At 42.6% G+C, this 25,288-nt stretch overlaps 2 protein-coding genes across 3 annotated transcripts; one reads left to right on the top strand and one right to left on the bottom strand.

Annotated features, from left to right (window-relative positions):
* Positions 1 to 1,420: 1,420 nt before the first annotated feature.
* Positions 1,421 to 13,199, bottom strand: CRYZ (crystallin zeta). The gene is made up of 9 exons (XM_053392041.1): positions 13,085 to 13,199; positions 9,074 to 9,190; positions 8,466 to 8,618; positions 7,396 to 7,559; positions 5,360 to 5,411; positions 4,439 to 4,588; positions 3,264 to 3,365; positions 3,082 to 3,177; positions 1,421 to 1,996 (listed from the first exon to the last, which is right to left on the bottom strand). The coding sequence occupies exons 2-9, from the start codon at positions 9,182 to 9,184 to the stop codon at positions 1,832 to 1,834; spliced, it is 993 nt and encodes a 330-aa protein (XP_053248016.1). The 5' UTR covers positions 9,185 to 9,190; positions 13,085 to 13,199; the 3' UTR covers positions 1,421 to 1,831.
* Positions 13,200 to 14,395: 1,196 nt separating this feature from the next.
* On the top strand, positions 14,396 to 23,919 carry TYW3 (tRNA-yW synthesizing protein 3 homolog). 2 transcript variants are annotated; one of them, XM_053392042.1, is made up of 6 exons: positions 14,397 to 14,664; positions 16,956 to 17,036; positions 20,597 to 20,695; positions 22,022 to 22,093; positions 22,872 to 23,005; positions 23,223 to 23,919. In XM_053392042.1, exons 1-6 carry the CDS (start codon positions 14,476 to 14,478, stop codon positions 23,434 to 23,436), a joined length of 789 nt encoding a protein of 262 aa, XP_053248017.1. In that variant the 5' UTR covers positions 14,397 to 14,475; the 3' UTR covers positions 23,437 to 23,919. The 2 variants fall into 2 exon arrangements, with proteins under 2 accessions (XP_053248018.1, XP_053248017.1); XM_053392043.1 differs by lacking the exon at positions 20,597 to 20,695 and having other exon boundaries at positions 14,396 to 14,664.
* Positions 23,920 to 25,288: the final 1,369 nt, after the last annotated feature.

The following is a 25,288-nucleotide window of genomic DNA, read 5'->3' as shown; positions in this document are numbered from 1 at the left end:
AGTGACCTATATGTTTTGAAATAACTCCACTGCAACTGTTCCTGCTCTCTATCACAGAACACCACTTGAAAAGGGATGCTCCATCTGTCACAAGCAGCCCCAGTACAAATTACACATGTAGTGGTTCAGAAGGACAACCATACTCTTTAACTTGAGTTCTAAAGCCCAAATTAGCTACTTCTGTCCAATTATCTTGGCTATGTGCGGCAAGCAGTAAGCCAAAATGCAGTTCTTGGATAAACAGGGGTGATAATGAAAAAATCAATAGGGGTTTTGTGTTGTAGCTTTTTGGTACCTGTAACACCGCATTGTGGGGCTATTCTTTGAAGAAACCCATTTTAAATTAAGATTTGTAAAGTGTAGTTCCTGCAGTATTAGCTCTCACAGCAAAGATATGACAATTCAAGCCTGGATGTGTCTTGCATCTCAACACGAACATCCTACAAGAGTGCTGAAATGTTTACACTCACTGCTGGAGGCCATTTGCATAGTAATACAGGATGGCTAGTCTGAGTGGCAAGATTCTATTGCATTCTTCTTTCTCTTCCTGCTCCCTTAGTAACATTTGGCACGCTTGCATAAGTGCAAATGAAATTCATGACGGATTATGGTAAGCTTATTAACCTTACTTTGGAACCAGCTTTAGTGGCCCAATCTCACATACCTGAAAACAAAATATACCTGTATTCTATCAAACGCATGAAAATGAGCACATAACAACAACCCAGAAGAGCCATGAGGAACGTATTCCAATATTTGTACGCCTACATTGTCAGTTCTTTTGAAAAACTGCGAGGGAAAAGAACATAGGGGGCAGGGAACTGTGGTTAACCTTAACTAGCTTTAGTTGAAAACAAACCAGTTTCATAAACTATGGTTTGAAGTTTTGTCTGTTTCAACAAACCATGGTTGGCATTCACAACAGTTTGCCCAGGTTTGTATGACATGGCAATATGTGGTTCATCTAAAATGAAACTGAAAGGCTCGGGTCTCTACTACACACACCTGCAGTGAAGAGGTGAACTATTCAAGCCTGAGGCTCACTATGCTTCATTCACTAAGGCATGGCTTAGCCTTACCTCAGAATGAAGCCACTAAATCTATACATTACCATTACTTCTGTTGCATGGAGAACAACAGTGGCTGGTTTGTGCATACTCTCATATGTGTGGGAAACCCTATTTGCACAGTCTTTCCCTCTTCTCCAAGGAGCAAAGACAACACAGGCTGGGTATGACCGCATACGGATGTACACAGGTACTGATCAAATCACACCTTTCCCCCAATATCAGCAGTTGAAATGACCTGGGCATTTTGTCCAAAGAATGGCACTCCTTCTGGATATGTGGCTTACTAAACGGTAACATAGCTTAAGTATGGGCTTTGTTACCCAAAGACGAAAAGCAAAGGAACCGCTAGGTCTGTCTTCCTCGTATTCTTTATTTTGAAAGAGGAGGGATTCTGAAACGTAATTCTGTAGTTGGCAAATTAAAGCCAAAACAGTGGGTTTCTAATACTCCCTTATGTAGGCCCAAAAGCACGTTTAGCACATTCATGTGTGGAAATGGTAGTCCGCAACATAGCAATACCGTTCGGGTGCAAAACAAACATCTTTTACAAAGACCTGCAAGAAAAAAACCCAGCCCCAAACAGCAGAGTGTCTAAGTCAGAAATACAAAGCATGCCATCTTTTTTAAACTTGATATTCAAATATTCCCCCCAAATTAGTGCTTATTGCATCTTATACCTGAACCACATTTTGAGGAGTATTCGTAACGTGCTACTTTAACAACTGTGTGCAGAGATCATACAATTGGTGTGGAGGCACAACTTAACACATGAGAAGCACCATCTTCCCCAAGGCGCCTGGGCTGTGTATTATGTCTTTATGAGCCTCTGCCACCTTCTCCAATGCATATTCAGGGCCTACTGCTGGTTTCAGCCAGCCAGCTTCTACACCAGCCAGAACTGATGCGGCACATTCACGCATCTCATCCTAAATGGAAAAGAAAACACTTTTTAAAATTGAGAACGAAAGGAAAATACTTCTATGCCCTCCAGCAGTCAAATTCATTATTCTACTTTGTACCGTGTGCGTGTGTGTGTGTGTGTGTGTGTTGTGTGGAAAGAATGTAGGCTTGGCTCCAGAGCACTGCAGCCACAATTTAGTTTTCGCAGCAGAGATTTCCCAACCCCTACCTGTAAGCCCTGTGGAAAGCTGTCCCTAAGGGCTGGGGAAAGGCTTGGATGTGGCGGTGGCGGTTATGACACGTGTGTAGCGAGAGCTGGGAAATCAATGGATGCCTATGGTCAATCACACACCCCACACACACCCCTGCCCCAATACCACGCTGCCAACAGTGACTTTCCATGGGACACAGCAGGCTACAGTGGAGAGGGAGGAGGCAGGAATTATCCACTGTACAAGAATATTTTTGCTTGTACCTTGGAAGTCAAACGGAATCCATTCCAGAAGTCCGTTCGACTTCCAAACCGTTCGGAAACCAAAGCACGGCTTCTGATTGGCTGCAGGAAGCTCCTACAGCCAATTGGAAGCCCCATTGGACATTTGGGTTCCAAAGAATGTTCGCAAACTGGAACACTCACTTCCGGATTTGCAGCATTCAGAAACCAAAACGTCCGAGTACCAAGGCGTTCGGGATCCAAGGTACGACTCTACTACTCTCAACCCAAGCAACAGAGGTTTTTAAGAACATTGTTTCTCTCTAAATGCATGGAGGAAAAAAGTTGCAGGACATATGAAGCCTGAAGAGGCAAGACCAGCTCCTGAAAGATTAATGCTATTGCAGAATATAGTTTCACTGGCCAGTCCAAAGCTTCTCAACAGATAGCAACTGACTCCCGAGAGCTTATGTAAAGTTCCCCAGACTGTGAAATGATTAAAGGAGTGTGTGAGCCTGCAGGAAACGAATAAAAGTATAGGGAGAGATTAAAGGAGCTTTCCAGAACTTCCCATGTTTTTAAGCCAAGCATCCGATCCAGGCTGGTGTTACAGAAAAGGCATGCTGGCTCCTCTAAGTGAATTATGTACATATACTGCATTATGATAATGATTTTTACCTTAGATGCAGAGAATAAAGAAATTCCTCTGATGCTTGATTCTTTCAACATAGTGTCTCTGGGGTTTATCTCAATGGGACCACGGCTGCCCACAATCTGTCACACAAAGTGGTGGAGAGAATGAGATGCTGACAGCTTAATTCTAAGACTTAAGATTCTCATTCATGGGGGTGCATCCTTACCATCACTCGGCCTCCATTTGACAGCAGTTGCAAGTCATGGGCAAGGTTGACATTTGCCAGCATCTCTATTACCACATCTATGCCGTGCGCACCAGCAGCTTCCTGCATAAGAAATCAGCTGTTCAGTATCAAAGATACATGGAAGCCTGGCTGCTTTTGTGGTTCACAAGTTATTATTCATATCCTGCTTTTTTGTGAAAGAAAGAAAGAAAGAAAGAAAGAAAGAAAGAAAGAAAGAAAGAAAGATGCACGCAAAGCAGCCCACAGGCGCTATACAACAAGACAAAGACACACATTATAGACCATAAACGGCAAACCAAACTAAGAGCAGAGAACAGCAAATGAAGGACTACAGTCAAATATTAAAAGCAGACTGAAATAAACAAAGGTTTTCAGGAACTGTTGGGAGACTTTAAAAAGAATGGGCCACCACTGAAAAGGCACTGTCTCCTCTGCTGCATTTCACATGATGGCACAACTGAGAGCAGAGATTATGATTTTTAACTGGCAGGCAGGTAATATGGCAGGTAATGTGGCAATACTGATAGAATACCATCATTCTAAAAAGCAAGAGTCCAGAGCAGAACAACCTGGCTACATCTATCAGCTAGAGAAGGAGCAGCTGAAAGGAGCTCATTTCCCTCCTCCATACCAGGAACAATGCTTGGTTCCAATTGCCAGTTGCCCTGGAACCACACAAGCGAAGAGAAAAACACTCTGGACTCCTGCCATTGGTCAGACTAACAAAGGCTGCTGATTCAGTTGCAGCCACACCTGACTATAAAACCCTCACAATTTCTCTGTTAAATAACGTTGAGAAATTGCAGGAAGCCAGGTGTATGGATACCCATTTGTATACCCAGTAAAGGGTGCATGTGGTGTTAAAATGCTCATTAGGAACATAATGGGTTGGAACCTATGGAGCTCTAAGCGGAACTCAACGTATCACTAAGGCGAACATTCCAACAGAATGTTCTCCTCTTCCTCTCACACCCCTAAATCTGTCCTAGCCATTTCCCCAACCTTCTGGAGCAGATCTGGGGAGAGGATGTGGTTGGGGGAAGGCAGATTATGCAAGCAGAAATCCTTGCACTAACAGGACTCATTAGTAGAATACTGCCCTCTATCTTAACTAGTATTCCAATTACCACTTTGCAGTCTGTGTTCTAAATTACCTTAATCTGAGTGAGATAATCCTTCTTCTTGTGATTAAATGCCTCATGGGCTCCGTTTTGCAAAACTAGTTTTATCCCTTCCTCAGTTCCAGCTGTGCCAAAGACCTTCAGGCCATAAGCTCTTGCAATCTGACATGCTGCTATTCCAACCTAGGTTTTTAAAAGAGTGGGGGGGGGGAGTGTTGTAAGTTTAACATAGTACTTTCCTTATACAATTATTAACAACAATCGTTTTGAAGGAGGAAATTTCAATAGCAACAGAGCCGCAGGTGACCCTTAATAACTTGTAGTAACAGTCTACTATGGCATGACTTGATCTCCTACACAAAAACAGTATGTGGCTTCTCTAAGCACGACTTCCCTGAAATAAAATCAGGGAAATTAATAATTAAGCCAACCAGCAGTACACACTTCTGTTTCTCTTTTATAGAGACAGTAAAATATATCAGCTCAATTACCACTATAACACAACTACCCAGTCTTCGCATTTCAAAGGCAGCAACTGCAAGGGACTTCTCACTAACATCATTTCAAGCCATACTTTGGAAGCAACAGCGTCAAACTTTGAACAGGAAGTACTTTTCTAAGGGTTATTGCTTTAAAAAGAAAACAATAAAAGGCACTTCATAAAATAGAAAGAACAGCAGTCTTGGCCAGTACGGTCGTACCTGCAGCCAACCAGAAGCTGCGCTTTGGTTTGCGAACGTTTTTGGAAGTAGAACGGACTTCTGGAACGGATTCCGTTCAACTTCCAAGGTACAACTGTACTGGATTCTGCCATGTCTCTCATGACCAAAAGAGGCAATGTACAGAGCCTTGACACTTATGGATGAAAGATCCAACCCACTGGGGTGACACACCACTGTACTTTACCATGCTAAAGCCCCTTTTAAGCATAAGGTGAGTTTTCATGATACTTACCCCTCCACTTGCTCCATGGACTAGTACGGTTTCTGCTGCTTTAGCAGATCCTCTGGGGGGAAAACCACACAAGACATTTTCAATACAACTGTCTGGATTGTAGTTATACAATAAATTACCGTATTTTTTGCTCTATAACACGCACCCGACCATAACACGCACACAGTTTTTAGAGGAGGAAAACAAGAAAAAAATATTCTAAATGAAACAGTGGACGTATTATTTTTGTGGTTCATGCTGTGGCCACAGACATGTGATCTGACGGTGAGTTTGGGGTAGCCCAGTGCAAAAATCCTGAGGATCCATGTGGATCCATGCTTTGCAACCACATTTTTGCACCACTGCGGCCCCAGGCAACAGTGGGTGTGTGATTTTTTTGGTGCAAGCTGTAGCCATGGACATGCTATGTGATCTGATGGTGAATTTGGGGTGACCCAGTGCAAAAATCCTGAGGATCCATGTGGATCCGTGCTTTGTAACCACGTTTTAAGTGGGGAGGGAAGGAAAAGCACTCAAGGGACAAGGAACACGCGTGGGATAGGTGGAGAAGGATGCTGTTAATAACGCAGAAGAGGGGTATAAGAGGCTCTCCTCTCCCGCTTTGCTCCTTTAAAGCAAGCAGGCTCTCTGTCCCTCTCTCCTCCCCACTCAGCGGCTCTTCTCTCGCTTTGCTGTTTCAAAGCGAGCCACGGAGGAGGGAAGGAAGGGGAACCGTGGATCCTCTGCTCACGACTGCAGCAGATCCCCCCGCCATCCATAGGCATTCGCTCCATAACACGCACAGACATTTCCCCTTACTTTCTAGGAGGAAAAAAGTGAGTGTTATGGTGCAAAAAATACGGTATATCCAACAAGGAGTTGCTCGAAGTGGCTAACGAAGGATGAAAAATAAGTGTGTACCTTGCTGTGCAGCCAACAGCGTAGCTGTAGTGAGGAGTTAAAAAACTAAAATAGCCAATATTCAATGAATTTTGAATTGGGAAGAGCCCCAGAATGCACTTCTTCTTAGGAAACAACAGTGTTTATGTTGACTGTCAACGTACCCTAATATTAAATAGTTACAGTGCAGCTACTTTGATAACCACAAAATAATCCTGTCAGTGATGAGCAGGAAATACAGTGGTACATTAAAAAACAACCCAACACAGGCTCTGGAGTTCCACTGTATTCTGCAAAACTTCATAACTCCCTGTTAGAAAACACTGCCATCAGAACAAGCTTGCACTTAAGCTACAAGGAAGCCACAAGCAGACTTTGCCTAGGCACTGATTAATCAATCAATGCATTTGTATCCCACCTTTGTCTCCATGGAGCACAAGGTGATTTAAATGGTTCTCCCCCTCCTCATGTAATTCCCCACAACAAAGCTATGAGGTAGCTTAGACTGAGAGGCAGTGAGTGGCCCAAGGTTATTCAGTAAGCTTCATGGCAGCATAGGGGCTTGATCCCTGGTCTCCAAGATCAGGCATAGGCAAACTCTGATCCTCCAGATGTTTGGGACTACAATTCCCATAATCCCTAGTTAACAGGACCAGTGGTCAGGGATGATGGGAACTGTAGTCCCAAACATCTGGAGGGCCGGAGTTTGCCTATGCCTGTCCTAGATCAACACTCTAACCCAGGCATCACCAAATTTAGCCCTCCAGATGTTTTGGGACTAAAATTCCCATCATCCCTGACCACTGATCCTGTTAGCTAGGGATGATGGGAGTTGCAGTCCCAAAACATCTGGTGGGCCAAGTTTGTGGGAGCCTGCTCTAACCACTACGCCACACTGGCTTTTAAATACTGTCACTCTGTTGCATAAGAACTCCCTTTTTCTTAGGCTCAAAACAAAAGTGTGTGTGTGTGTGTGTGTGTGTGTGTGTGTGTGTGTGTGTGAGTGAAAGTGCCAACCAATTTGCTGCATTAAAGAACATGGAAAAATTAGTCTGACTTAACGTGTGACACAGAAAAGCCTCAAGGAAAAGGCAGAAAGGCCCAAAGTTACTGCATTTTTATTGCTCAAAAGCAATTTTAGGATGTCATTGCCTTACTTTTGAAAGAGAGCACGGTAAGCCGTAAAATATGGAATTCCAATTGCGGCACCTTGCTTGAAGTCCAGTTTATCAGACAAGGAAAAGACTGTGTCAACTGATGAAATGGTATATTCGGCATAACCGCCAGAAATGGTACCAAGGGTAAAAACCCTGTCTCCTTTCTGGTAGGAGAAGACAAATGCACAAGGTGAAGCGTTGTGCCAAAGTGTTTTCTGTATCCTTTGTAAAAATGAAGGCATTTCCAGAAGAGTTAAATAAAACCCAATTATATAGGTGAAATACCCTTGTCAAGAAGATAGCATTACAACAGATCTAAACTGTACTGTTTCCAACCATTTTTGGACTACAATTCCCATCATCCCTCACATCATCGTCCTGCTAGCTAGGGATAATGGGAGTTGTAGTCCAAAAGCAGATGGAGACCCAAGTTTGGGAAACTCTGCATTAGAGGAAGCAGAATTAACAACTAGCTTAAAATCTAACACTTTGAAAGCAGGGTGTACTTGAGTCTGGAGTAACTGAAGTACCAAAGAATATTTGGCAAAGAATGTAGGCCAAAGTGTGTTAACAAACAAAGGTTTACATTTAAATCTGTAGACAGGAAGGCAGAAATTCAGATGTATAGGGATGACATGAATCATATCCAAGACACAAGAACTATGAAGAGACCCAGTTTAGTAACCAAGACCGGAATGATATTGCATAAGGTAAAGGGACCCCTGACCATTAGGTCCAGTTGTGGCTGACTCTGGGGTTGTGGTGCTCATCTCATTTTATTGGCCGAGAGAGCTTCCAGGTCATGTGGCTTCCAGGTCATGTGGCCAGCATGACTAAGCTGCTTCTGGCGAACCAGAGCAGCGCATGGAAATGCCCTTTACCTTCCCGCCGGAGCGGTCCCTATTTATCTACTTGCACTTTTGATGTGCTTTTGAACTGCTAGGTTGGCAGGAGCTGGGACCAAGCACACCCCGTAGTGGGGATTCAAACCGCCGACCCACAGCGCCACCCGCATCCCATGATATTCTATAAAAGATAGCAAATGAGCAACATATTTAAAAATGGGATACCTTGAAAGTAGTTACATGTTCCCCAACACCTTGTACTACCCCAGCCACATCTGAACCAGGTGTGCAAGGTAAAGCTGGTTTTTTAGCATAAGTCCCAGAACGAATATAAGTCTCCACTGGATTAATGCCACATGCATGAACTTTAATGAGAACCTGCAGAAGAAAAGGATATTTGTTGAACAACTGAAAGAAATCTGGTACCTTCATTTTCATGCCAAGTTGTTTGTTATTGAATGTCAAATATATTCAAAATACAAGCAGCATAAATACTTATTAAGCATTAAGAACACAAATCCCCCCCCCCTTTTTGTAACAGGCAAACCAATGTTCATTCCCTATAGAACTTTTGCAGGATCTTTTATAAAACAGAGCCAAAGGTAAGAACAAAAGTTATAGCAGTACTTATGCAGTTGGTCTGGCAAGCAATGGCATGTACAGATGTCAGGATTGGCCTCCAGGGCTGTGTTCTATGGGATTTTTACTCTGTTCGCAAATTCATTCTGCATGCTGACTGAAGCAGAAAAGTTTCCAATAACTGTTAAATAACAATAATGCTAATTTCAGTGTGTACAGTATTTATATATCCAGTTCAAGGTCTTCATTTTTACCTGGTTCTCTCCTGGAACTGGCAAGGGAATATCTGCTTGCAGCTTAAGCACTTCAGGTCCACCAAATTCAAACACTTTGACAGCTCTCATCACATTTCTCCCAGCTGCCATGGCAACCTGAAAAATCACAGAGATAAAATACTGTACTATCTTAACCTCCACCGCCTTTTCCACTTCAAAGAGAAAGGATCAAATTACTTGCTCCTCAGGTGAAATTTAAATCGGAAGGTTCACCATGCATTTCACTCTGTTCTAACAATGTGCTGCCAATTTGAGGCTTTTCGACTTATAAAATTAGCCTGCAAAGGAGAACTAATAGTTTCACTTTGGGTAACAAATGAATCTGATCGCAATCCTGTATCCTCATACCTGGGAGTAAGCCCCATTTATTTACATCTTAGTGGACAAATACAGGACTGCACTGTCAAATATGCAGAGGTTTGCACAAACACACAGAAACCAGCTTGGAAAGTACATCTTTTGTCACATCTTCAGAAGACTTTACAACTGGAGTTACACTAGCTTTAATTTTTTTTTTAACCTAATCCTCATTTTTAAAAAGTCTTTATGCCTGGAGAAGAGTTTGAAATCCAAATAATGGGAATCACAGTAGTTAGGAATCATAGGTGGGGAAAGTCCTATACAGTCATACCTCAGGTTGAAGTAGCTTCAGGTTAAGTATTTTCGGGCGCATTACTTCCCGGTTTCGCTGCTGGTGCATGCGCAGACGCTCAAAATGATGTCACACGCATGCGCGGAAGCGGTGAAACAAGACCCGCGCAGTCACATGTTACGTTCTACTCAAGATGCAAATGGGTCTCCAGAACGGATCCCGTTCGCATCCAGAGGTACCACTGTATCATTTGGGTCCTGCTTGCGGGCTTCACATGGACATCTTATGAGAACAGAGCATCTCCTTCCATTAGGTTTTTACACATGGGATGTTTTGGCAGGGAGCTCCTGCACTGGCAAGGGGTTAAGCTGGATGACCTTTGAGATTCCTTCCAACTTTTAGGATTCTATAGAAGTGGCTCATTCTCTCTCACAGCCATTTTAACCAGTATTAGAAACTCAGATATAGAAGCTAATTGCCAAATGGTACATTAAACCTAAGTTAGTCGCCACAACGGAATGTCTAAACATTATTTTTTTTTGCAATGGGGTTTATTAATTTTTATCATTATCATCATCACCATCATTTCATTTCTATACCACTTTATATTTTAAAGGAAAAATATCAAAACTGTTTACAACACATTAAAACATCAAAAAAACCAATCGGAACTAAAACAAAATTCAAGTTTCAATGAAAATATTTCAAGTGACATTTTGCTATCCCTATATTTATTTACCTACTTGATTTATATAGCTGCCCAATAGAAGTACTCTAGGAAGCCAGTGTGGTATAGCGGTTAGAGTGTCAAACTAGGGCCTCGGAAATCAGGGTTCAAATCCCAACTCAAGTCATGAAACTCACTGGGTGACATTGGGCCAATTACAGCCTCTAACCTACCTCAAAGGGTCATTGTAGGGATTAACTGAAGTAGGGTTGAACCATGTACGCCTTGCAGAAAAAAGTGGGATGTAAATGCCCTTCTGCTTACCTGCTTAAGAAAGCTGGAGGGGCCAGCCAGCCAGATGTCAGTTGCCAACGTGGCACTCAAAGATTTCCAAATGGACACAACTGGACCTGCACCAGTTGTAAAACATACCTGGCTCCTGGGGAATTTTGAGCACTGGTTTTAACACCTGTGCTGGCTTGCTTTCTTCTGCCTAACCTGCTTCTGCTTTGAAAACGCTTGGCGTCAGCCTCAAACAACTGATCGATAAGCATGAAATCAGAACCCTAAGAGCAAGTTCACTTGCGTTTAGGAAGCAGCCATACAGATCTTAAATTGTGGCCCTTGGAACCATCTTTGGGGGGGAAATGAAGGGCTCCCAAACTATTTAAAGTTATCCCTGGCATTCCAAGATTGAGTAACTACTGACATTAATGCAAACTCTGCTCTCTGGCCTAAATCAACAATATCTTGTTTAGGCTGTAAATTGTAAAGTCACCCATGGAAAAAAAGAGTGGGGAAAGACAGAAGGTTCTAGAAACTTGATCAAAAATCTCTGGGCACAGAAAATGCCTTATGAAAGCTAATAAGCTGCCTTCTATTGCCATCCTTGCTAGTATCCCTGTTTTAGAATCTGCTGCAAGAGGTCTCAAGGACACCTGAGCACCCTTTCAAGTACACAGCCCAACTACATATGAACTGAAACGCCAGTAAAAGGGGCTTGGGTGAGGATCAAATTATTTTTATAAGGTTAACTGTGCCCTGTCAACATTGCGAGCCAGCAACCCATGAAATGTAATTTCACTGCCACTGATAGTAACAACCAGGTACTGTACTTAAGGAATCCAAAACTGTAGAGAAGTATCTAAAGATGCAGGTATCTGCTTAAAATTCAGTGTCAATATTTGGCTTTTAAATGGCTACAATGAAATGCAATACTGTAATGGTCGTCCAAACACTCCAGATGGTGGGTCTTCATATAAAAATAGGTGTTTTACTTCCTTACACACACACACACACACACACACACACACACACACACAGTTTTCACTTGTAAGATGTTAAGGTATACCCCTTTGCTACCATAGGTGCATCTATCCATGTTAATATCTGCATTTCAACTGCAACCAGCATTAACCTTTGTATCCTTCTAAGCCAGTAGAATTTAGATGAGAATAATGTTTAACTTTGACTGCTGTAGACATAACAAAGGTCATCGTAGTGGTGGGGGAAAACAAGCCAAAAAGGGAGAAAAACAAATCAGCTTGAAATGATGGCAATGAGAAAAGAAATATATTCCCAACTGCCCCTACCACATACCAAAAATGTCTCACATTTCTACTCAGCAACTATGGTACACTACTTCAGATGTACAGAAGTCACCAGTTTTCTCTCTTCCCCATACATGAGAGCAGTCTTTAAGACCTCTTCTTTTAAACATCACTTTCTGGACTTGTTGTCATCAAATTGGCACTTTCAAGCAACTATTCTGAAGCTGTTTGTAAATGCCAAACAATACTAAATATGTGTCTTTTCTAAAATAAATTCAATAGCTTCAACAAGTTGTAGCTAAGTTAGAAACATTGTAACTCTCAATTATCAGGAGAATGAACAGATTCAAGTTTCTCCTGAACCTGTGTGAATGGGTAACTTTGCCAGATTCTTATTTTAGAAAACACAACTGGTCACATGCTTCAGAATAAAAATAACTTGTAACTTTTCTTTCAAGGTTGCTCTACATTTGTTGTTTTTTTAAAAAAAGTAAGAGATGAAGAGATAATAAAGAGCCCAAATTAGCAGGACTGGATGCCAGCTAAGATCTATGTGTCTGGTGGAAAGTGTATACACTAAGCATGCACCCCCCCCCTGCAAACACATGTGGCTAACCAACGCCACAAGGTCTGTGCTATCAAAACACCTTGCTTTTTTGTGAGCAGCCGCCCTAAATAACACACTAATCTGTACTTTTGTGCATTTCCTTTGCTTTTACATTATTAAGGGTGGCTTTAGACACCCCCCTCCCAAAAAAAACCAGTTGCGGTGATCACACTGACATCCTAGCATTGGTCAGCTAGTTAAGACACATTGTTTGCAGAGAGGAGCGTTTAGTATATGCAATGCAACCTCCAATCCTGTTCTAGGTTACGAGATGTCCCTGTTTCCCGGGGACAGTCCCCGGATTTACAAATCAGTCCCCTGACAAAATCAATCTTTCAACTACACACACACATATGCAATGAAATGCAATGCAATATATATATATGTGTGTGCTAGTTAAACTTTAAGGTGCTGCAAGGGGCTGTCAAGTCACCCAGCCTGGAAACCACTGCAAGCAGAAAGCCCAGCAGGGAAGACAGACCTAGATCCTATCTCCGGAACGCGTCCCGCTACGCCCTAAAGCCCTCCTTGCCAACTGTGGGGGGGGAGGGGAACCCAATTTTACATCACTCACCCTCTTGCTGTAGAACGACGTGATTGCGCGCCTAGCTAAACGAGCCTAGCTTAAATCACCTCGGTTCGCCTACTTATCTTCGACACGCCTGCGCAATGAGCTCCTTCCGGGTTCACGCTAGAGAAGCCATCTTTTCGGAGTCCCGTAAGTTCTAGTGCGCAAGCGCCGCCGTGGCGGAACCTTCGCAAACTTTGCTCCGGCGAAGGTTCTGCCAGGGCGGCGCGCGCAGTGGAAGATGTGTCTCTCCTCAGCGTCGCCTGCTCGCTTAGCAACTCTCTTAATAGAGAGAATTAAAACTTATAGGTGCGGTTTTAATAATATAACAATATAAAAATCATTTAAAAAGCCGTAATTGGTACAATTAAAACTATATCTTAAAACTATGCTCAATTGTTTCCCCACCCCCGTGTTTTCAGCAGTTCTTATTTTTATCTGTGAGCCGTCTTGAGTTCCAGCAGGAAAAAAGGCGCGGTATGAAGAATTACGCAGTAACAATAATAAGGACCCTAAGTAAGTATGCATAGCGTTTTGCAGCCCTGGTCCTGTGCTGTTTACTCAGAGGTAGGCGCCACTACGACCAATGGAGATTTTAAATCCTCGTTAAGTTTCAATCCGGTGCCTTCTTGCCTGTGAGTGAGCCCAACTGGGGACTTGCTTGCGAGTACAGTACATATGCATGTGCTTGCACTGCCTTGCTTCTTTCCTTCGGGTTCTGGATCCCCTGGCACCTGCCTATTTCCCGGAATGTCGCCCAGCAAGGGGGAGGGGGACAAAACTCCTCCGGCTCCGCACATAAACACTGGCGCCCTTATTAGATCCAATGAAAGGTTTATTCTGTCTCCCAACACCACCAGACTAGATGCCTCTAGGCAGCTAAGGCACAAACACGTACATAGACTACATCTCCTCCTCCTTACTCTCGATCCACAGCCTTCCTAACAACTCTGCTAATCCGAGAGGCTAATAATGCAATAGTGCAGCAACCCTTCGCAGACGCTTGGGAGCCAGTACTGTTGGAACTCCGTGGGGTGGATGGGGTTGCACCGCTGCAGTCTCGAGTCCTGCACGCTTCCAGGGGTGCAAAAAAGCCGGCTGAAATGCAGCGAGCCTGCCGAGGAAAACGCGCAGGATCAAAGCGCGCGGCTGCAATCCTATGTAGACTTGGAGCGGGATCCTAACCGTTCTTTCTCACAGCAACAAGCCCAATGGGTGCGCTTGGACTGCAGTCTCAAGTTAACCCGCTGGAACTCAAGTTACAGACTCGCTTTGGCCGCGCCGGGAACATGCGCACGGGCCGCAAGTTTGTCCCAAGCGGGCCGCCGTCGGACTAAGATGGCGACGCCCATAGAGCGGTAAAGTGGGCGGGCGGGGATGGGGGAGAGCCGGCGCCGATGGCTGATTTCAAGCGCTGGAAGGAGCAGCGGCTGTCGCGCGCGGACGGGAGCCGGAAGGGCAGCGTGGACGAGCCCATTGCGGGGATCGTGCGGCTTCTCAATGGGCGCGACAGCTTCTGCACCACCAGCTCGTGCTCGGGGCGCGTGGTTGTGCTGGAGCAGCCGCCCCTTCCTCCCCGCGCCGAGGTGAGCGCGGCTAAGGATCCCTTGGAGAAAGGCACCGGGCTGGGGCGATACTGCTACCGCCACCAATGCGGGGGACCCGGAAACCCAACAGCTTTTTCCTCCAGCCCAAATGGCTCAGGGTGCCTCTTGCCTCCGCTGGAGTTTTGTGCAGATTTCGGAACACCCCCCGGGTTTTATTCATAAGGAAAACCTTAGTTCCGTACGCTCCTGTGCGAATCTTAATTTTTAGGATTTAAAATAACGCAGAGATCCTGACGGGCTTCTTAAAGCCTAATGCATTTCATAAAATTTGTACACCGCTTTATTTAGGGGGAAAAAACCACTACACTCAAAGCGCTGTATGAAAAGATAAAACCGTAAAATCGTGGCGTGGCGTGGGGTGGGGTGGAATTTGACATACTAAAACATACGAGAGGTTAAAATACTAAAACAGATTAAAACCATTGTGTCGTTAAATCGACTTCCTCAGACTGCAGGTTCTCGAAAACATAATAAGACATTTATTAGTCCGCTTAAGGCGCCGCAAAATTCTGGGATGCTTTTGTTGTCGGAGACGGAGGTGGCTGCTCCTCTGGGTAGCCTTCAGAAATAGGAATCCAGGGGTGCAGCCATTTCTACCGATCCCCGCCCCACTCACAGCCGCTAGACGTTGAGATTCAGCATTTCCTCTCCTCAAATTGCATCATCTCCCTATGGAAAAAAATCTGCTTTTTCCAAACTTATTCAGCATTTTCAGTTCAGCTCACAGAAGTTTAAATGGGGATTGAACACACACACACCTCGTGCCTTAGTCAAGACCCAAGGTGACTCACATCATTAAAAGAAAAACAGTTTAACAACCCACAGTCAGCATAAATGGGGTTTTTTGGGGGGAGGGGGGTAATTTTGTTGAAACAGCACTGAAAACCATTTAAAAGAAAAAAGCAGGGGATGGAAATAAATGTGTGTAAACCCACCCTCAGAAGTCTTTTCCACAACAGCCCCTTAGTGGCCAAAGGCTTTGCCTTCTGCAGAAAGGAAAAGAGAGAGGGTGCCAGGCTAGCCTCCCATGGAAGGGTGTTCCACAATCTGAAAGGAGCCACCAAAAAGGCTCTTTCTTGTGACCTCCCCCAATGTGCCTGTCATGGTGGTGGGACCAAAACAGAAGTTCTCCTAGAAGATCTCAAAGCCCAGGCAGGCTCATATAGAGAGATCTGATCCTTCAGTTATCCTAGACACAAGCCATAGGTCATAACTAGTGCTTTGAGGTGTTTCTGGAAACAAACATAACCAGTTATGCTCCCTGTAACTGGCTCCAGTTAGCAAGCTGGCTGCAGCATCTTAAGACACTTTCCGCAGACATCCCCACATAGAGCATGTTGCAATAATCCAAATGGGGTATAATTAAGACATGTACCACCACGGCCAGATCAGGCGTCTCCTGGAGCTGGCACAGTTGGTGCACAAGTGTAACCCTACCCAGCCCCAGTAGAATCCCTATTTCCTGATCTGCCTTTTTACTGACTAGGTTCCTTGTCTGTTTTTTTGTTCACCCCTATTTGGTCCATTACTGACACCAGACAATGGTTTAGCACTGAAACACCTTCCTCAGATTTAAGATGGAGAGAGAGAGTTGGATGTCATCTGCATACTGGTGACACTGAAACCCAAAATACTGGACAAGGTTATCGATGGAGGTCCATTCTTAACCTGAAACTATCCTTAACCTGAGGTACCACTTTAGATAATGGGGCCTCCTGTTGCCGCTGCGCCGCCACCACATGATTTCTGTTCTCCTCCTGAAGCAAAGTTCTTAACCCGAGGTACTATTTCTGGGTTAGCGGAGCCTATAACCTGAAGTGTATGTAACCTGAAGCGTATGTAACTTGAAGCGTGCCCAAGGTACCACTGTACCAGTAGCAGAAATCACAGGTGGGAGAAAGAGTGCTTTGGAACTCAGGTGCAGCTTCCTATGGGCATTTGATTGGGCATTGTGAGAACAGGATATTTTATCAGGCCTTTGGCCTGATCCAGCACAGTCATCTTCTGTTCATAAGATTTCTTTTACCTAAGCCCAATGTGGCAGGTTCCAAAAAAAATTGTTTTTTGGTTATTTCTCTTGTCTCCTTCCCTCTCCTTCTGCTGAAACATCTCATACTCTCACTTTGACACATTTCTTCCACCACGCTGTGCTTTTCTGTCTGGCCTTTCTTTCTCCCACTCACCTGCGGTGTGAAATTTGTTGTGGGAAGTGTTCTGCATTGGTTTCTATATATCCAGAGATTTGTGAAACGATTTCGCCTTCCCGCTAGGCTACCACCGGCTTTGAGATACAGAAGCAGAATTGCACCTGGCTCATGGTGACCCATCAAATATGTACAATCGAAAATGTGGTAAGAGAACTGTTCCAGGGTGAATTCTTTATGCATGCTTAGAAAACCCTTGTTTGTGCTATTTGCATACAGTCAATAATTTTGAGATTTATTTTGAGATCTGGAAATTGTAGCAGTTTCCAATATCTACCAGGTGAGGGCAGACTTAGGGTAGCAGATGCAAGATGTTAGCACAGAAATAAAATGCCATTGTTGTAGAATGATATGTTAGATTTTTCATATTTGGCTAATAGAACTGTTACAGTGAAAGTATGAGAGATCTTTAACATCTATGAATATTAGTTGCATGTAATATAGGCTGTATTTCACTTGTTTAAAAAAGTGGACTACCAAGTTTTTAAAGAAGGCAAGACATTTGATTCCATCATTGCTGTATTTCTGCTTGTAACAGTTATAATCTTTGTGTGATAGCCTTAATGCTATCACAAAAATATCATAATTGCTACCTGTCTGATGCAGGATTTCCAGGAGCCTAGTTCTTCTACATCGGAAGATACAGCATTCCACGCTTGTAGATCTGATTGAATCTCTGGAGGGAAGACTGTAGTTCCAGTAACTAAATACGTGAAAATATTTCCCTAACGCCCCTTTCTCAAAACACCACATGGCAAAACTCTGTATTATTATTATAGTTTAATGAAAAATGGGTATTTCTGAGATCTGAAAAAGGACTTGTTTCAACCTCAGCAGTATATAATTACAGTTCCAGAAGTTATGCTTTCATATTTATTGATTGAGAGCCTGATCCTACACCCACTGGGAATTTGGCAGTTGGCTTTTGTGGAAGAAAGGCGGGAGTGTACATAGGAAATTACTTTCAGTATTTTAATATTAAAGTTGAGCCTTTTGCAGGAAATTAGTGATCTAGAAGCTATACAGTAACAATATCCTTCAATCACAATGCATATTTCAGAACCATATTTTGAAGAAACATGATTTGTAAGTCTCCATAGATTTAGCCAAAGAAACTATAAGCATGTGTAGAGGAAAAACAGCCAGTGCTTTCTTTGAAGTATTCACCATAGCACCTCTGATACCCAAAAGCTGTGTTTTAAAATGAATTTGTCTGTTGAAGCTGGTTTCTTTATCTAGTGATGCTACTACTGTGGCAAATTCCTTTTTCTTTTATCTCAAGGTACACCCAGGGTGTCCTCCTTCCATACCTGCCTATATCTTTTTTTGGATTTATGGTTTAGGATGATGATTAAATTGTATTTTATATGCTTCCTTTTCCTAGGATAGAGGATAAATCATTTTAACTGTAACTGCTCTGCTAGACTTACCTGTGAAAACTGGGAGGTGGGAGGAGAGGGAATATAGAAAAGTATGTTTGGGAGTCTGTAATTAAAGTAAACTTTCAAATACACTGGCACCTTCATAATTAGGGTATTTTGAATGGAGTATGTATTTAAGAGCATAGGCCAGCTGATCTTACTTAAGCTTATCATTTCCAATGATTGGTTGAGTGGAGGAAGTTCAAACAACTGATCTTTATTCTATCCCCTGTGGCTCCCTGGAAACTCTTGCTAGAGTTCGGGAGGAAGTTCTGAACACTAGGGGCTGTATCACATACAACTGCAGTGCGAGGAGGGCAAAAGAATCTTGATCCAGAAGTCTCCCCCAAGCCTCTGACGAGGATTTCCCAGCAACCTTTCTCTTCTGATAGAATTGGATGGTTTGCCTTCCACTTGCACAACCATAGTATACAACCCCTTGTTTTTACCTCAAGAGGTTAGTATAGAATTTCAGGGGCTAGTAGTTAAAGAACCCGGCTCTTATTTTTAGATCTCTAGCCCATAGTCGAAAGAGCATGGAGAAGAAGTGCTGAATCCATATGCCATGCACTATGGTCAAAGAGCCCAGGCGAGCTTAAGGTGTTAAAGAAAATGAAGTTGTGTGTCCTAGCAACCGTGTGGTCTCCTAGCAGCAGACATTCCATCAGGTAGCAGAAGGGAGGGGGAGAAAAGAAGAAGGGTTGTCATCAATCATCACTGCTGAGAGACAAGCTGCCTTTGGCTCTTCCTCAGAGCTGTCACTTAGTGACAGCCATTCTATCCCAGCTGATTGTTGTATGAACGGGTTTCTTCCCCGCCCCACACTAAGGACCTCCTTAGCAAGCCGCTCAGGGAACCTTTTCAGCTAATGAGTGGGCAAAAGCAATTTTAATTAATTATTGAATAATTGGTATTAGAGGTGTAACCTTTCTATGTAGAGAAATTTGATGGGCCTAACTTGAATCTATAACTTCATTAGAGACCTGCAAACCTGTAGAAAGTTTGGGAAAAAATCAGATGTTATATGAAGATTTCTAATGATATTTTAAAGAAAAAACCAATACAGTGGTACCTCGGGTTAAGTACTTAATTCGTTCCGGAGGTCCGTACTTAACCTGAAACTGTTCTTAACCTGAAGCACCACTTTAGCTAATGGGGCCTCCTGCTGCTGCCACGCTGCCGGAGCACGATTTCTGTTCTCATCCTGAAGCAAAGTTCTTAACCTGAAGCACCATTTCTTGGTTAGCAGAGTCTGTAACCTGAAGTGTATGTAACCTAAAGCGTATGTAACCTGAGGTACCACTGTACATACATCCTACCAACAATAGTTGGATTTGTTTTGATTTGTAGTTATTTTAATTGATGCATTCTTTCCTTTCACTTTGCAATATCGTTTGAATTAGTGTGGCCTACTACAGATTAATCACTACTCTTGGCTCATAACTATAGCTAAAAGCATTACTTAAATTCAGGCCAGATTATTTATTTTGGATGGGCAGAAAAATAGAGAAACTTTGATCTGCGCAGGCAAGAACTTCTATAGAGTACAAACTTTCACATGGTTGGCACCAGCCATGATCCGACAATGGTAATTTAGCAACTGTACAAATTCTGCTATGGTAAAAATTCCTCACTGAAGGGAAATTATACTCTAGCTGGAGCTGCTGCTTTTATCTAGCATAGAATAGTGACATTTACTAGACTAGATTTCAGTCTGCTTCTGTGCTGGTCAATCTCTTTCCAAAGTGGAGAGATAATATTCCTGAATGAAGGCACTGCTGAGAGGAAAAAGTAGTCATATACTGGTCTCTCCTCCCGCCCTTTAAAAGTCTTCCTTAAAAAAAAAAGTTTCACAATTTGATTGTCGAATATGTGCCCCCTCCCAAAATTTACACATCTCTCGAAGCAGTGCTTTACCCTTGCTGCTAGATTGAGTATTTTTAAAAAACAGATTGTTTGGAGGCTTTTGGTGAGACTTTACGAATGAGTGTGTACGTTGTGGACAGTCACAGCTACACAACGCTGCTTCCAGAGCTCTAAAATGATATCACCTGTATCTTTGGGAAGTCAAATCCCAGTAGAATGTGTAGCTGAATCCATTATGCTGAAGGGAATAAACCAAGCAGAGTATGTAAAGTAGTACGAGTTGTAGAAATTTATTTTTAATTAGCAGGCTGAATCAGCTTCTGCTGTGCAGTGTTTTTGAGATGCTAAATAGGCTAGCTATTTTTTTATGGCTCACAGATGTAGCACTGATAGTAACATACTGTACTGTGGATCTTCCAGCTTACAGCCTTACAGAAAGCGACAGATGATGCCATATTCAAATTTGAACCATTTGTGCTTCATGTGCAGTGTCAAGACCTTCAAGATGCACAACTCCTGGTAAAGTGAAGTATTGCTGTTGTACTTAAATTCCATACTTGCTACATAAGAAACAGTTGGCTCTTAACTAAGTTCTCACACCTACAAGCATTCCCCAAAGCATTCTGCGTTTAATAACTAGGACTATGAAAATACGATGATGGGAGCGAAATGGGATTTTTATTATTTCTGCAGATGTGATGCTCACAAGTGAAGTTATGGTTTGGTTAAAATCAACGGCAAAGATCCCACTGATGTTGGAATGAGAATTTCAGAAACATTGCCTGTGCTGTTTGGCTGGCAGCTTTCATTGCAGACATGGTTTCGTGTGGTAGCCAGCACCCTATTGGGGCTAAACTTGTGATAATTAAGACTGTGACCATGCATCTTCCAGGAGCTATTGGAAGCTTCTTTCTACTTCTTTGGTTCACATCAGCAAAAAAAAAAAATGCTATCTTTGGCTTTTCCTAACTTTTTGGCCATGCTGAGTATTATGTAATATGGCCACAATTTGGAGAAGTGCCTACTAGAGAAGACTTGGTGTTGCTGTTTTTTTCCTAAATGGCAACTCTTCGTCCGTCCAGCGTTTCTCAAACTTGGGTCCCCAGCTGTTGTTGGACTATAACTCCCATCATCCCTGACCACTAATCCTCTAAGCTAAGGATCGTGGGAGTTGTAGTCCAACAACAGCTGGAGACCCACGTTTGAGAAACATTGGTCTGTGCCATATTACTAGCTGTATTTAAAGCTGGATGTTTTTTCCCAAAAGTAGCCATTGGAAATTGTTTGGCAGCTCTGCTGCTCGAGAGATGCAAGCTCTCTCATGCACTGAGAGCAGAAGTGGGGCCATATTCCTTTGTGAGCAACCTTCTGGGGGCTGCAGGCAAATGGAGGGCAAGCCAGAAAGAAAAGTGGGTGGAGCAACAAATGTGAATGAGGTGTAGCCTCAGAAGGCTCCAGGGGGCTGGATTTGGCCTCTGGGTCTGAGCTTCCTCACCCCCAAATTGCCTGTAACATACTGCTTTTAAGCTTTCCGATTCACAACATATTTCCTCACTGCCATCAAGCACGCCCCTATTGAATTCAAATCATGAACATTTTGGAGTTGCAATACAATTTACAGCACGGTGTTTTATCTAAAGCTCAGGGGTATTTCAAAGCAAAAACAACCGTTTATAATTCAGGTTTTAATATAACAAGTCATTTGAAATAACCATCCCTATTTCTGAAAGTATTTAGACTGGAAACAAATACTTGACAGTGCACTTAGTTTCATTGTTGCCCATCTCCGAGGCCATAGCTGAAGGATGTGGTTGATGATGGCAGTTTCCCTCTTGCCTTTTACAGCACAAAGTGGCTATAGAAGCTGGGTTCCGGAACTCTGGCATAACTGTTGGCCGAAAAGGAAAAATTATGATGGTATGTTATGTGTTCCTACATTGCCGGGGGTGGGGGGGTGGCAGGCACAGCCAGAGTACTGCTTCCATGTGGGTACTATTCACCGTATTTTTCGCTCTATAAGATGCACCAGACCATAAGACGCACCTAGTTTTTGGAGGATTGCGCAGAAATCCCTCTTGCTGTTCTAGCTTCAGCGATAGCTGCGCAGGCTGCACTCGCTCCATAAGACGCACACACATTTCCCCTTACTTTTTAGGAGGGAAAAAGCGTGTCTTATAGAGCGAAAAATACGGTATGTGGCCTTCTCAGGTTCTGCGATGGCAGGGATGTATGTTTGAGGCACTGATATGAAAGGCATGAATATAGCTTTGAGTCCAGTACCCAGTAGAATACTGTGGTCCTAACAATATTGCTGAAGAGAATAAACCAAGCAGAACCAGAGTGGTAGGGAAGGTTTCAGATATATATGTATTTTAAAATACGTGGAATCAGCTTCAACCCATCTCAAGGTGCCCCCAAATGCTCTTCGTCAGACCTTGAGAGCAGCCACAGCCCTAAAAGTCATTACATCATGGTCGCCGCATATAGGACCATATGCTGCTTTTCATCAAGCTATGTGAACGTACTTTGTGGTGGAAATATGCAGTGCCTCCCTTTTGCCAACTTGTTCCCAAAATGCAATGATAAAATTATTACTTTTCTTTAATGAATTTGCCTCCCTGGTGGGGGTAGCTGCTGCCTCCAGTTCAGTAAATGATGGTGAAATCTAGGTTTTCTGTTTTCATCTCACTTGCAGGCTGTCCGAAGCACTCACTGCTTAGAAGTTCCCCTAAGCAGGAAAGGAAAACTGATGGTCAGTGAAGAATACGTTGACTTTGTGGTTCAAGTTGCTAATCAGAAGATGGAAGAGAATTGGAAGAGAATTGACAGGTTTGTTAACAATAAGTCTCTAGTTTATACCAATCCTAGCAGTTAAAATATTGGTAGCAGGAAAAGGAAGAAGATGTAGATAAGATGCAAGTGGTAAGCTAGCAGATTGAAAGCTAAAATTAACTTATTTGGACTCAGCAAGTTAAATACATAAATGTCTAGCAGACCTTGAAGAAACCCAAGTCCATATGCCTTTATTTTATTTTATTTTTTAAAGGTTTTACAGCTCTCTCCAGCTTGCTTTGGAAAGCAGAGACCATTCCATTAGCTCACCTCTCGAGGAGAAAGAAGAGAACAATACCATGGACTCCTACAGAAGAAAAATAAAGTCTAAAGGAACTGAAAAGGATGGTGAATGTACTTCTCCTGGGAAAAACAGAGGCTTAGAAAGTGAAGATGAGACAGAAAACAGTCTTGGTGTTTTTCACTAAAATATGCTACAGATAATTGTGTGAAGTAGATATATACCCACATTATGTTTGTATAATGTTTAGTTTGTTTTGCTCTTTGTGAGAGCTTAGCCGATAGATTACTGTGCTCTATAAAGTAGCATTTTCTTAACATAGATTACTATGGATATTAAGTTACCAGCAAAGTAATAGAATGCCACAAAATGTCAATGAACATGGGGAAATGGCATTTTTAATACCGGAGGTAAAACTTGTTCTTCAAGCAATATTGTTTTACACAAAATATGCAATATTCCAAACTACCTAATTCCAAACTACCACCATAGCTGTGCTCTGTATTTGCTATTCCAGTTTTGAAAACCCAATCTAAAAGTTCTGTTGTTAAATATATTTATCTTCTTCACTTAGTAGAGATAATTTCAAATGTTTGTGAGACGAAAATAAGTGTGAAACAAATTCATCCTTGATTACGCTACTGAAATAAATGATTGTCACAAGCATTAATCTTTGCCATGTCAGTCATTTGTAAACTTTTCACTCCTTCCTACTCCAGACGAGTAAACAAAATCAGATTATAAAAGAATTACGCAGTGATATTTCTATTCGGAAACCACATTTTTCTTCATCTTTTAGTGGGGTTCACATAATAGAGACTCATTTGTACAAAGAGTTTTGCTTGTGCAATGGAACTTCTCCTCCAACATGACCCTTGATCTTTTCTGAAGCATCTGGGTGGGAGGCAAGGAGAATAAATATTTAATTTATTTATGTTCAAGGCTGCTTACAGCATTTAAAAACAGCAATTATAAAATAATGGATAATAAAAACAAACTAGTTTAAAACAATGACTAGAATACACCACAACATATCTAAAACCAGCAGTTAAAGTATACGGTAATTTGCCAGAACAACAGTTCCAGCCCGTAAGTGGAAATCTTTGCACCAGTGGGACAACTTAGTTGAATACAAATCTTTTATGTTCCTGAGCACCATTACGTTTATTGCTTTAAAGATTTTAGATGGGTGTCTCTGACTGGAAATACTGTTTAAATAAACAGGCAACGTTGGCTTTTAGCCTAATAATAGTCATTGCTTTTTAGAAGTAGCCAGAAAACTCTTCCACATGAGAACAGCCAGGAGCCAAAGGGACAAGAGAAAGGAAACTTGATGGGCCTGAGGAAAAGTGAAAGTTCCTTTGATTAGTTCCTTAGTTTTTTCAGCACTTTAGTAATAGGATTTCAGAATTCACTCATAGCAGGCACTAAGCTTTTAGTCCAGACCTTGCTTTTGACTCTCTTGTGAAATGAACTCACTTAAACATTCTTCAAACTCTGGAGTTCATTATGTTCTTCCCAAGCCACATTTTGCAAACCTGCTACTATATCACGGTTTGTTCCAAACTGTAATGTGGGATTAACTATGGTTAGCACTAACACCAGTGCACTCCACCATAGCTTATTTCCGTTTAAGTCATTGAATAGGCAACGCTACATCTGCACAACCCAAAGAAATGTTGACATTGCCCAAGGCGATGCTAATGATGCTCTAAAGGGGACGATATACTTGCATACCCCTGAACTGATTATTCAGCACTTAAATCACCCACAAGTGAATTTTTTGTATATGTGTGTGTGTTGATAGACAAGCCATCACTTGATGCTGCAGTCATTAGGAAGACCAGGCATTTGTGAATTCACTTTTTAGGCTTCAAAAAGTAGAACTTCAGGGCTGTCAGATCCTGCAGCTTTTAAACAAGCAAAGGGTAAGAAGCAGAATTCAGTCACTGAATATTACAGACATAATGTGTGTTGTTGGTCCTGCTGATCCAGGGATGACCTCTTCAGCCATCAAAGAATATGTAATTCAAATCATC

Source organism: Podarcis raffonei, chromosome 6, assembly GCF_027172205.1.
Source record: "Podarcis raffonei isolate rPodRaf1 chromosome 6, rPodRaf1.pri, whole genome shotgun sequence".
Lineage (NCBI taxonomy): Eukaryota > Metazoa > Chordata > Lepidosauria > Squamata > Lacertidae > Podarcis > Podarcis raffonei.
Note: the sequence above shows the minus strand (reverse complement) of the source record. Positions and strands in the feature narration are given on the sequence as shown.

What these genes read in the sequence shown, in the direction of transcription:
- CRYZ (XM_053392041.1), bottom strand. Translation starts at nt 9,184, where the DNA reads ATGGCAGCTGGGAGAAATGTGATGAGAGCTGTCAAAGTGTTTGAATTT. An exon ending in AACATGTAACTACTTTCAAG is followed by an intron (nt 7,560 to 8,465) that starts GTATCCCATTTT and finishes TTCTCCTACCAG; the next exon opens with AAAGGAGACAGGGTTTTTAC. An exon ending in ATTATCTCACTCAGATTAAG is followed by an intron (nt 3,366 to 4,438) that starts GTAATTTAGAAC and finishes TTTCTTATGCAG; the next exon opens with GAAGCTGCTGGTGCGCACGG.
- TYW3 (XM_053392042.1), top strand. Translation starts at nt 14,476, where the DNA reads ATGGCTGATTTCAAGCGCTGGAAGGAGCAGCGGCTGTCGCGCGCGGAC. An exon ending in TATGTACAATCGAAAATGTG is followed by an intron (nt 17,037 to 20,596) that starts GTAAGAGAACTG and finishes TGGATCTTCCAG; the next exon opens with CTTACAGCCTTACAGAAAGC. An exon ending in GAAAAGGAAAAATTATGATG is followed by an intron (nt 22,094 to 22,871) that starts GTATGTTATGTG and finishes TCTCACTTGCAG; the next exon opens with GCTGTCCGAAGCACTCACTG.